Source organism: Ictidomys tridecemlineatus, chromosome 6, assembly GCF_052094955.1.
Source record: "Ictidomys tridecemlineatus isolate mIctTri1 chromosome 6, mIctTri1.hap1, whole genome shotgun sequence".
NCBI lineage: Eukaryota > Metazoa > Chordata > Mammalia > Rodentia > Sciuridae > Ictidomys > Ictidomys tridecemlineatus.
The window spans coordinates 155,060,409-155,072,442 of record NC_135482.1 but is presented as its reverse complement, the minus strand read 5'-3'; the positions used below and the strand labels follow the sequence as shown (position 1 = coordinate 155,072,442).

At 37.2% G+C, this 12,034-nt stretch overlaps 2 protein-coding genes across 10 annotated transcripts in view; both read left to right on the top strand.

The window, feature by feature from the left end:
* Window positions 1–2,802, top strand: part of Elf1 (E74 like ETS transcription factor 1) — a 104,171-nt gene extending 101,369 nt beyond the window's left edge. For all 7 annotated transcript variants that reach the window (XM_040281452.2, XM_040281451.2, XM_005336785.5 and 4 more), the window contains one exon: window positions 860–2,802. In XM_040281452.2, coding sequence (XP_040137386.1) covers window positions 860–1,463 — 604 coding nt within the window. In that variant the 3' untranslated portion in view covers window positions 1,464–2,802. The remainder of the gene's footprint in view (window positions 1–859) is intronic.
* A 2,800-nt stretch (window positions 2,803–5,602) lies between these two features.
* The window catches only part of Sugt1 (SGT1 assembly cochaperone of MIS12 kinetochore complex), a 31,612-nt gene continuing 25,180 nt past the window's right edge, over window positions 5,603–12,034 (top strand). The window contains exons 1-3 of one of the 3 annotated variants that reach the window (XM_040281449.2): window positions 5,948–6,124; window positions 6,216–6,273; window positions 11,245–11,335. In XM_040281449.2, the coding sequence (XP_040137383.1) occupies window positions 6,087–6,124; window positions 6,216–6,273; window positions 11,245–11,335 (187 nt within the window). In that variant the 5' untranslated portion in view covers window positions 5,948–6,086. Of the gene's footprint in view, window positions 6,125–6,215; window positions 6,274–11,244; window positions 11,336–12,034 lie in introns of all 3 variants that reach the window. The other 2 variants (XM_005336786.5, XM_040281448.2) reach the window with 2 other exon arrangements.

Sequence of the window (12,034 nt, the reverse complement as noted above, 5' to 3'; positions counted from 1 at the left end):
GCTCCTATTTTATTTTTGTCAAAGCTTGACCTTATTTTATGCTATCAGCCTAAGAACTCTCATAAATTATAATCCTGACTTGTTTTATTTTGTAAATACATATGAATTATGAGCTATTAAAATCCTAAGAACTCTGTCATATGTACATTTAAGACAGGGATTTTGTTTTAGTTAATAGAGCATTTTGCCTCTTTATATGTTATTTTAAAAACATTGAAAATCACGAAGTTTGGTAATTATTCTGGATGAGCACATTGATATTATCCTTAAGTATTTAAAAAAATGAATCAGATTTGATTTTAATTTCCTAGTTTTTTCTTCAATCTTTTTTGTTTTTGCCGTGGTATTGGGGAATGATCCCAGGACACCCCACCACTGAGCCACATCCTTAACCCTTTATTATTATTTTGAAACAGGGTCTCCTTAAATTGCCCAAGCTGGCCTTGAACTTGCAATCCTCCTGTCTCAGCCTCCCAAGTCACTGGGATTACAGGCAGGTGCCACCATACCAACTTTCCTAGTCCCCCCACCCCCAATAGCTTGTACCTAACTTCCTTACTATTAAGCATTTCCATATCTTCTCCTTCCTCACCAAAATTGGTGTGCCAGATGTGTTGATGTGGCACTTTATACAGAGGGTTTTTTTTTTTAAATAGCACTCATGGATGATATCATTATGAATGGTTTCAGAGATAAAATATGTATGATGTATACCTGGCATGATGTTTATTATTCTGTGTAAAAAATATGGGAAACAGCATTTGAAATGCCAGACTTGTAGTTTTTCAGGATGACTTGTCAAGTATTAAGATTTCAATAATGAATATGCTGTCTCACTTTTATTTGGTTTTCTCAATAGGACTATACAGGCTCCAACCCAAGTTCCAGTGGTTGTGTCTCCTGGGAATCAGCAGTTGCACACAGTAACACTCCAAACGGTGCCACTTACAACGGTAATAGCCAGCACAGATCCATCAGCCAGTGCTGGATCTCAGAAATTTATTTTACAAGCTATTCCATCATCACAGCCCATGACAGTACTGAAAGAAAATGTCATGCTACCATCACAGAAGGCAGGCTCTCCTCCTTCAATTGTCTTTAGCCCTGCCCATGTACAACAGGTTCTTACTAGCAATGTTCAGTCCATTTGCAATGGAACCGTCAGTATGACTTCATCCCCGTCCTTCAGTGCTACTACACCTGTGGTGACCTTTTCTCCTCGAAGTTCACAACTGGTTGCTCACCCTCCTGGCACTGTAATTACTTCAGTTATCAAAGCTCAAGAGACAAAAACTCTTATACAGGAAGTGGAAAAAAAGGAGATTGAAGATCATTTGAAAGAAGAAACTGAGAAAACTGAGCAACAGCCACAACCTTATGTGATGGTGGTATCCAGTACCAATGGATTTGCCTCTCAGGTAGCTATGAAACAAAATGAACTGCTGGAACCCAACTCTTTTTAAATAATGTACCAAAGGATTTATGGATGATTGTTTTATAATTGAACTCATTTTCAGTTGTCTAAACTGATTCTAAGATAAATCTACAGAAGTTCCTAATTTTGCGATTGTGGAAAAAAAATAATTGAATTAATTTTGATTTTGTTAGTTGAGGGAGTAAAACCCAAGTGTTTCTCTTTATTCTCCAAATGTTTCAGAATTCATTGTGAAGGAACAGGCATTTTATACTATGAAGACATCTTTTTGAGATTTTTTTTCCAGTTGTTATACCATAAACATTTTTAAAGTTTCTTTTCTAATTTTACATTGTATTAGCTGTTTTGATTCTTTTGTAAATACATTACTTAAATGTAAGGCAACAGGAAATTTATATAGGAAGTATTTTCATTCCACTTGTATAAGTTAAGTCTTGACTCTAAAATGCAAGAAACTTATTTTATTCTTTGTTAAAATTATGTCTCTTAGATTGACTTTAGTTGGTTGTACTGTATAACAAACTATGAAAAAGTAACCTTAAAAATTGAAATATGCCCATGATATGGCTCAACCTGTTTCAGCAGAGTAGTATAAAATATCATCCTAAGAGTGGTTCTCCCCCTAGTTAGCTATGTAATCTTGGGCAATGCAAACCACTTGATTCTTTTGGGGCCTCAGTTCTCATAAGGGACACATAGGAGTAAATGATCTCTAGTTTCCCTTCTAGTTTTAAAATTATCAATTAAAACATTATCAAGTTATTTCCTAAAGCAATATAGCTTAAATATTATAGAAAAATAAGTGATCCGTACAAAATTCACTCTATTATCAATAAAATCTGCCATAAATTCATCCTAATTTTTTTTTCATTAATTCTTTAGATCACTGTGTACTGTGGTCCATTATAGTAAACTTTTGTTGCTGAGTGTTAAATGGTATACTGCTATTCTAAGAAAGTCAAAGCACTTTCTTAAAGACCAAGAAGACAACTTGAGTCTTGGGCTAATCTGGCTTGAGTAGTCATTTGTTATAAAAGCATAATAGCTTTATATTTTGGATTATTTTTTACTGGGGGTGGAGAGGGGAAGGGAATTGCATACACATATATCCAAGTTTCTGAAATGAAATAGTTTTTAGAGTTTTCAACTGTAAATAATGTACATTTAGTGTCACAATAAAAATTGTTTTCTGCAAACTTTTCTAGTAAAAATTTTGTAGATGAAAAAAATCATGTTTAGAGGTCTAATGTTATATGTTTTCATATTATAAAGTGAATTTGTATTTAAATGAAAATTTAAATTTTGGAATCCTCTAAACATTTTTTGTATCTTTAATTGGTTTATTAAATAAATCGTGTAATTCTCAATATTTGTTTTTGGGCAAAAATTTCTTAACAAGTGTACAGAGATTGTTGGCTAGTATTTACAGTGTTACTACTAAATGATTTTATATATATATATATAAATTTATTTCTCAGGTGGGTGCAGTGGAAATTTAAGAAATTTCAGAGACTGGGGCAGAAGGATCAGTCTTGGCAACTGTCAAATATTTTTTTTTTAAATGGGTTGAGGGTTGGAGCTGGGGATGTAGAGGACCCTTGTGTTCAATCCCCAGTATGGGGTGGGCGGGATGGGGTGGTGGTAGTGGGATCCTTGTCACAGTTCTGGAGACCAGGAAGTATGATACTGGCATTTCTTGAGTCATTCATGACAGAAAGCAGAAAAGGGGGCTGCTTTTATAACAGATCTACTCTGGTGATGATAATCTTAAAGGTCCTACCTCTTAACAGTTACAGACATTCAAACCATAGCAACCAAGCTCCAAGAATCGGGTAAAATAAAATATTCTCAACAATATTAAACACACTTGTAAAAAACAATTTTTTTGTGTGTGTGTGGTGCTGGGGATTGAACCCAGGGCCTTGTACATGCAAGGTAAGCACTCTACCAGCTGAGCTATATCCCCAGCCCAAAACAAGTTTTTTAATTAGAAACTTAATTGCTAAATTTGGAAAACATTAAGAAAAATATAAATAAAATTGTAATTCAATACCTATACCCAGAAGTAATTTTCACTTATTTTCTCATTCTAATTATTCTAAAATGATTTTTAAGAGTATATAATATTAATATACTATAATCTAGGCCAATAAAATCTTTTTAACCAGACTAGTATTGCAGTTTTTCACTGCATAAATCATAATATAAGTGATTTATGTCGTTAAAACAAATACCTAAGACTATATAATTTATAATAAACATAAATTTATTTTTAGAGAATGAATTTCAATATCAAGGTACTGGCAGGTTTTAGAACCCCGATTCCAAGATGGTTGCTTCAACATTACATATGACAACAAAGGTACTATACAGTTTAAATAAGGAGAAATGAAAAACTTCAATAAATGTGTCTGGATCAATTGGATATTCGTATGGGAGAGAAAATGAACTTTAACCCCTAACCTCATACCTTTAACACAATTCAAGACCCATAGTAAACATGAAAAGTAAAAGCATCTAGAACAAAGTACTTTCACAGGTTTGGTGTAGGGAAATATTTAAATGAGACACAAAAAGGAACTGAACATACAAGCTGGATTACATTTTTACAAATATTAAGAGGATGAAAGACAACTGAGAATATATCTGCAATAAATGTATCGAATAAATGACTCCATTCTAAACCATATGAACTACTATAAACCAGTAAGAAAACTTCAAAAAAATGGTTCTGTAAAAGATTTCAAAAGGTCTCATCATTATGGTCTTCATTTCTTAGTGTATGCTGTGAACTCCAAAATTTTATATCCAAATGAATACTCTTCACCTCTCTGTACAAATCTGCTTCATTTCAGTTTTATAATTTAGCTACTGGTATAATCTTTCACCAATTACCCAAACCAAAAACTTGTTTCCCTTTCAATTCATATCTTTTTCTTTTGTGTGTGTGTGTGTGTGGGGGGCGGTACAAGAAATTGAACTCGAGGGCATTTGCCACTGAGTCACATCCCTAGCCATATTTTGTGTTTTATTTAGAGACAGGGTCTCACGAGTTGCTTAGGGCTGGCTTTTGCTGAAACTGGCTTTGAACTCGCAATCCCCCTGCTTCAGCCTCCCAAACTGGCTGGGATTACAGGCTTGCTCCATCCACCATCTGTGTCTGGCAAGTCCTGACAGTTTTATCTCAAGATTATCTGAACTCATACTTTCCCTCTCCTACTCTAGGGTGGGTTAGAAATCATTTCTTTGACCTATATTAAGAGTTATTTCCCAACAACTATTATCCTTGTCCCTTTAATCATTCCTTCACAATACAAATAATTTACCTAAAAAATGCAAATCTATTGATGACTTTGCAGATTTAAAAAACACCCATGCTTCTTGGCACACCACACCTTGCCCATTACGATCTAGCTCTAGTTTCTCTGACTGAATTTAAATTCAAATTTTAGCGATTATGTTTTCAAACACATTGTTTTTGTCCGAATTAATTGCCTTTTCCCTCCTTTCATCGACTCTCATCTTTCAAGGACGAGCTCCGGTATCAAAGTTAGTCTTTGAGGAAGTTAACTTTGTAGTCTTTGAAGTGCGCCTTGTTATCACCTCTTTCATTCTGTCGCTTAGAACAAAACGGATTTAAACTTCTTGAGGGCATTAACATCTTTGAGACTCGGAGTTTAGTGTGGACTATGGATGTACCAGACACTCAAATTACTTAAATCTACAGTGCCTCTCACTCTCCCTCCAGTTCCCCATTCTAATCCGTCCCGTGAGACTTGCTGGAAGCTTCCTAGTTAGATCCACTTGGGCCAGAGAACGGTGGAAGACGGCTTGGCCAACTGGGTTGGAAAATAAAGCAGCAATGAGACAATGTTAGGCCACTTTCCTCCCTTGGGTGCTTTCGGATTGAAAAGATTGTTCTTGGTCTGCGAAGCCGACTAGGAAGAAAGGTTGGGCCATAGACTGATGGACACACACGCCCGAGAAGAAAACAAACTTTTGCCTCGGTCGCCTCTCTAGGACCAAAACGACTTCCGGCGAGTAGGGACTCGGCGAGTACTCAGCGAAAAGATCGCGAGAATCCACGCGTCATCCGGGACTCTGCTCCCGGAAAAACACTCGCAGTCGCGAATGACGTCACGGCTCACGAGAGGTTGGGCTTCTGCGGTAACCATGATGAGAACTTCAGTGAAAATATGTCAGTGCAGTTTGTGTTATTAACAGACAGGCATACGCTGCAATCGCCAAGAGTTCATGAGGGATAACAGTGCGTTACAAAAGTGCTTCTGAAAGACTATTCCGGAAGGCTCTCTTAGAGTGCTGGCGGGGTTTGGGCGAACATGGAGGAAGAAAGGGCAAATGAGTGTGCTGGCGGCTTCCGTAACCATGGCTTCCAGGGAGAGGGGAGGGACTGTCAGAGCCGGTCACGGGACCCCAAACACGGCGGCGACAACCGGTCCTCCACTTTCCCAGCTGGCTCTGCGCCTGCTGGTCGCCTCCCCTCCCCCAGTCGCACGCTGCGTGCCTGCTCGTTGGCTACTTAGGACGGAAGCTCGGTTGGTGTTTCTCCAGAAGTTTCCCCTGTGGGCGGCGGCGGTCCTGGTAACTGCGGTAGTACCAGCTCCCCCGGTAGCGACAGTGGCTGTTAGGGATGGCGGCGGCCGCAGCAGAACCTGCAACACCTCAGCGGTGCGTGTTTTCCTTTCCTTTTGTTGTTTATTTTAAACGCCCCCCGTTCTTTGGTTAGCGAGCTCTGCTGAAGTCGTTGTTTTCCCGGCAGGTTTTTCCAGTGCTTTTCAGATGCTTTGATCGAAGAGGATCCCCAGGCGGCGTTAGAGGTGAGAGACCATTTCTTTCTCCTCCACTCTGTTCTGGCTTAACCCCGCCTCTTCCCAGCATTGCCTTTTTGGGACGGAGGCTACAGTTTTTACTGTGTCTCCACCTCAGTATTGAGATCCTCAGTTTCTTTTCTCAGCCCCACACGGACCCTTTTGGGCCAGACCTCTGCTCTTACTCTTCTTCTCTCCAGGACTCCTGCATCCTGCATCCCCGCAGTTCCTGAGAAAAAACACCTTCTCTGATTTATTTCGTGGGGTCATAGTTGGTTTCAAAGAAGCTTCTTTTCTTTTTATAAATGGCATTTCTGCCTATAGGAAAAAGTGAAATTTGGGCTTGATGATATTATTTCATTTGACTGTCATCCTTGCCATTCTTACATAACAGGCTCAGTGTTAAGCGTCTGTATGAACTCAGTATACTAGAACAAAAGCCTTTTCCCATATGTCCCTAAAACTTTACAGATGTCCTGTAAGGCTCATTATTAATTTGTTTGTTGATAAATATTTTTTTCGAGTTGCAGTGTACAAGGAGTGATTGTTGTGGGTCAGTTCTCTTTATGTACTGGACTAAGTTAGCACTTTGTGTTTTTGCGCTCTGGAAGACCATGAAGTTGTAAAGGAACGTAAAAGTGTTAAGAGTTCAATAAAAACAATTAAATAGAGCCTAAGCTACAGCCATCTTAGCCAGGAGTTTCTTGCTTTCAAGTTATAAGTTAGGTTAGCAATACCAGGCAAGAGGACCTTTTTCTTTCCTAGTATGACTTCTAAAAGAATTTTGCTGCACTGTACTTTTGGTCTACTGCTAGAGAACATTCATTCTCAAAAGTGCGGTCTTCAGATCAACTGCAGTATCATCTTGTTAGAAATGCATATTCTTGGGACCCACCACAGACCTGAAATCAGAAACTTTTGAGTAAAAGGAGGGTGATCATGAAATAAATCCAGCTTTATTAGGAGGAAATGTTATTTCTTAACCTTGAGATGCCCTCACAAAGACGAACGAGTAAATGTAAATTATTAAATAATTGGTAACTATAAGTAGGTCCAGAACATTGATGCTGAATATTAGTCTGTTTCCCCAAGGAAACAGGCCATTTGGGGTTCAGGTCACTTGCTATCATATTGGTTAAAATCTGTATATTTGGTCAGGAGCTGTTCTTAATGGTAGAACATTTGCCTAGCATATATGAGTCCCTGAGCTCGCTCCACAGAAAAATGAGTATGTTTTACCCAAGACCATCCAATCAAGAATAAGGAAGAAAGGGGCTGTGTAGCGTAAATTGTTTCACATTTTTCTTTCAGCCACCAAACAGCTTTTATTAGTGCTGAATATTCTCCTGGGGCCAAGACTCTAAAGAAGAAAAGACTACCATGAGGGATTTTACAGTCTTGTGGACAGACAAGTCATCAGATTATTAAAATATAAGATAACTATTGTAATGGGCTTTTGTTTGAAGTACAATAAGAGCATAACAGGATAGAGACTGACTAGTAGAGTTTAAAAAAACAGAGAGAGGACCAGGGCTGTAGCTCAGTGGTAGAGTGCTTGTCTAGCACATGTGAAGCACTAGGTTGGATCCTCAGCACCATAAATAAATAAATAAATAGATAGATAGATAGATTGAATAAAATATGGAGAGAGGATGGACAGTGGGCATGGGCGGGGCAGTTAGGTAAGGGGAAGAACTTCTGATGTCCTCTAGCTCAGTAGGGTAACTGGTTTACAAACAGTTAATTGTATATTTCAGAATAGCTAGGAGAGAGGATTTTGAATTTATCCAATATAAAGAAATGGCATATATCTGAGGTGATAATAACAGTTACCCTGATCTAATCATTATGTATTGTATACATTTATTGAAATGTCATATCTTACTCTATACAGTTGTTCTGTCAATTAAGTAAAAACACATACACAAGTTTGTACAGAGGAAGCTGCAGTTCAGTAGGCACAGAAAAAAATATGCAAATAGTGTTAGATCATGCAACATAAGGAGGCAAGTCCTTTGGGAGAAAGGCTACACAAATACAGAGGCCAGGCATTTAAGACATTGAGGATTTTCAGTTTTACCATAATCATGCAGATCTCTGAAGAATTCTGAAAGAAATGAAATTACCTGAATTATACCTGCTCTAAAAGCAAAGTAGATAATAGATTATCTACTATCCAGGGATAGTAAATAATCTATTATAGTGGATAACAGAAATATAGTGAGAAGTTGTAAGAGGTGAATGTTGAAATCTAGGGCGGTGATTGAGGGCTTGGAGGGGAATTATTTTATGAAAAATGAACTAGACTTAGTGACAGTTTTAATATAAGTTTGAAGAGATGGTTTAAACTTTGAATATTGTGTATGGATTGTTTCTGGAACATTTCAGGTGAAGTCTACAGAGAACTGGCTATATGTGGATGTTGCTCAGGAGCACTGGCTAGGCTCAATATAGACTTGAGTCACCAGCATACATCAAAATATATGTGAAGCTCTGAAACTGGCTAGGTCAGAAAATATGCTAGAGAGAATACTAAATATAAATGAGTTTTAGGGAAACAGCTTTAAAGAGGCTAGCAGAATAGTAGATTGAAAGGCCTAATCAGTATATTCAGGGGCCACAAAATGATCAATTAATGCATTGAATTTGGTAACCGGTGTTATTTATAACTTTGAGAAGTAAGGACTATGGAGGCAAATATTTTTATATTCTTTGCCAAAGGAAACAAGGGCAAAACCGAATATAGGAAAGACTGAGAAAAGGTGCAAGGAGAAAAATCAGTAGCTTTCAATAATTGGATACTGGATGCCACATGTAGATCTAGGTTAGTTTTATTGGGGATTTTGTTTTTTTGGTACTGGGGATTTATCCAAGGGATGCTTTACCACTAAGCTATACTCAGTACTTTTTAAATTTTTGAGACAGGATCTTCCTAAGTTGCTTTGGGCCTCCCTAAGTTGCTGAGGCTGGCTTTGAATATGCAGTCCTCCTGCCCTGAGTCACTGGGATTACAGGTGTGTGCCACCATGCCTGGCCCAACTGTAACTTTAATGCCTTAAAAAGAGAGTTTTCCTCTCTCTTGTTCAGACTATATTAGGGTTGATATTTGTGAATTGCTGACCTAATATGTAACTTTCTGTCTGCTTGCAGTGCTGGGGGTTGAACTTGAAGCCTTTATCATGAGAGGCAAGTGCTCCAATATTGAGCCACAACTCCAGCCCACTAACTAGTTTTCTGTGGACATGTTACAGTGTTTAGCATAGATCTTTACTAAATAATAGCCTTTTGTTGCTGTAATTCAAATTTGGCACTGAAGACCGTAAAATATTTTACTTCCTTAGACCCATTGTAGTCTAGCAGACAGCAGTGATTGTCAAAAGAACAGAAAGAAAAAAGCAGAACTCTAAAAACGTGCCATAAGTTAGATGTAAAGACCATAAATCATTATTTTAACTTTACTTTTCCTTGTTTTATTGTATGTTGCTTATTCAGAAGATAAATTGTTTTATTCATGATTTTATAAGTTTTAAAATCTTATAAAATCATGAATAAAACTTTTATAAGTTTTTTTTTGAGTGTCAGACTTTAAAGTTTGTACTGTGGTTTTTTGATAACTTTTTTCAATAACAGTCTAAGTCAGTTGCTTATCTTATTTAACTGAATAACCATAACCAGTTCTCCTTAACCAGAAATTGGATTATGGTTAAGGTCATTTACAGAGGTGCTTTAAAATGCAAAAGCATTTAACTAAATTTTTCTAACTTTTAAAGAAAAGGGATGTGTGTGTGTGTGTGTGTGTGTGTGTGTGTGTGTGTGTGTTTTCCAAATCTTCTCTCCCCACCCTAGTATCTGGCTTATGTCTCTTCTGTAATACTTCTAAAAGTACTTTATTTTTTTTCTAAAAATACTTTTTAAATTAATCTAATCATCAGTATGATCTGTAGGTCTTTTGACTGTAATATTTCTGTTTTCTTACTGAGAAGAAGCTAGAAGTTTGAGTTGAAAATGTAGTTTAGTAAATAAATAAGCTATCTGCTACTTTCAAAATTGTTTTAAAAGTTTAGTGCTAGAAATTTTGAGAATATTAGAATACATCAATACAGATAGATTCCTGATAGTTTTGGCAACAAGGAGTAAAAACATGTAACTAAGAGGCAGGGTTTTGTGGTTAAAAGAGTCAGGAAGCCCTGGATTTGAATCCTGTCTTTGGCTGTCTGGTCACAAACTAGGAAGTTAGGGAAGGCATTCTCTGCACCTCTGGGAGAGGTGCATTCTAGTTACTGAGGTAGTTGAGGAACTTCATAAAGGTCATTGTGGCTGGAAGGGAAGAAACCAGGAGATCTTTTCCTATGTAGTTATTTTTCCAGCTAGTATCTATATGTTGTGACTATCAAAGGTGTTAAAAATTTCTCTAATACCCCTGGTCATTTGACACTAGCTGTCTGTGAGAGTCTATCTGGGCTTGAAATAGTGTAATCTTTCAGGGTTTTCGGCATTTACAGAGAATAGGACAGGGCCAGGTAAGCTTAATTTTGTATTTACTGATTCTGTTAACCTCTCTGAGCTCTAGATTTAACTTCAATGATTTATTTTTAAAATTGGATATCTTCCCATTTTCTAGGCATCTCAAATTCTGTATGATCTTTGAGTCTTCTCCAAATTTGGAGAAATTCTGTGCTGGTTGAAGTATACAAACTAAATTTTTCAGAATAAATGGGGGATAATTTTTAAGTTTCTACTGTATACCAGAAACTGCTAAGTGCTTTACATAAATGTTACATTACATTGTGTTCTTTGAGCATGGAGTGGGGAAAGGGAAGGAAAGATTGATCAACTTTACAAGGAAAAGCTCCCAACTTGTTTCCCATTCTTTTCTTCAAATAGCTTGTAACAATAGGTTAGTTGGTTAAAAGTTATGTTTTAATTAAAATTCAGTGGCTTTAAAAAACATTTACTAACACTCAACATTTTTATTTGTAGGAGCTGACTAAGGCTTTGGAACAGAAACCAGATGATGCACAGTATTATTGTCAAAGAGCTTATTGTCACATTCTCCTTGGGAATTACTGTGGTAACTTCTCTTATGAAGTGTATTCTTGTCTCTATCAGTTACTCATAAATTTTGTCTAAAACAAACTGAATCCAAAAAAGTTGACATTTTTGAGGGTTTTTTTTTTAATATTGTAGTTGGACACAATATCTTTATTTCACTCATTTATTTATTTTTTAATGTGGTGCTGAGGATCGAACCCAGTGCCTCATGCGTGCAAGGCAAACGCGCAGCCACTGAGCTACAACCCCACCCCATCATACAATTTTTAAGTTGGTCTTTCACAACAATCGGTAAAGTAGCCGCAGTTTGACAAACATTATGTTGAGAAACACCTGTTAACTGTGTCTCTTCAGTGGGTAGAGAATTTGTATGGATTTCAATTATAGTCTTTGGATATACTAATGAAAATGGTATTATTTCACAGTATTTAAATGAAATGCTCTTTTCCTTTTTTTAATAAAAAAGAATGTATTTATGTATTGTGTAACTTTTTTAAAAATTCTGATTGAGGGTGGGCATTGTGTTGCATGCCTATAATCCCAGGGGCTTGGGAGGCTGAGACAGCCTGGATTGTGAGTTCCAGGCCAGTCTCAGCAAAAGCAAGGTGCTAAGCAACTCAGTGAGACCTTGTCTCTAAATAAAATATAAAATAGGGCTTGGATATGGCTCAGTGGTAAAGTGTCCCTGAGTTCAGCCCCAGTATCCCTCCCCCCCAAA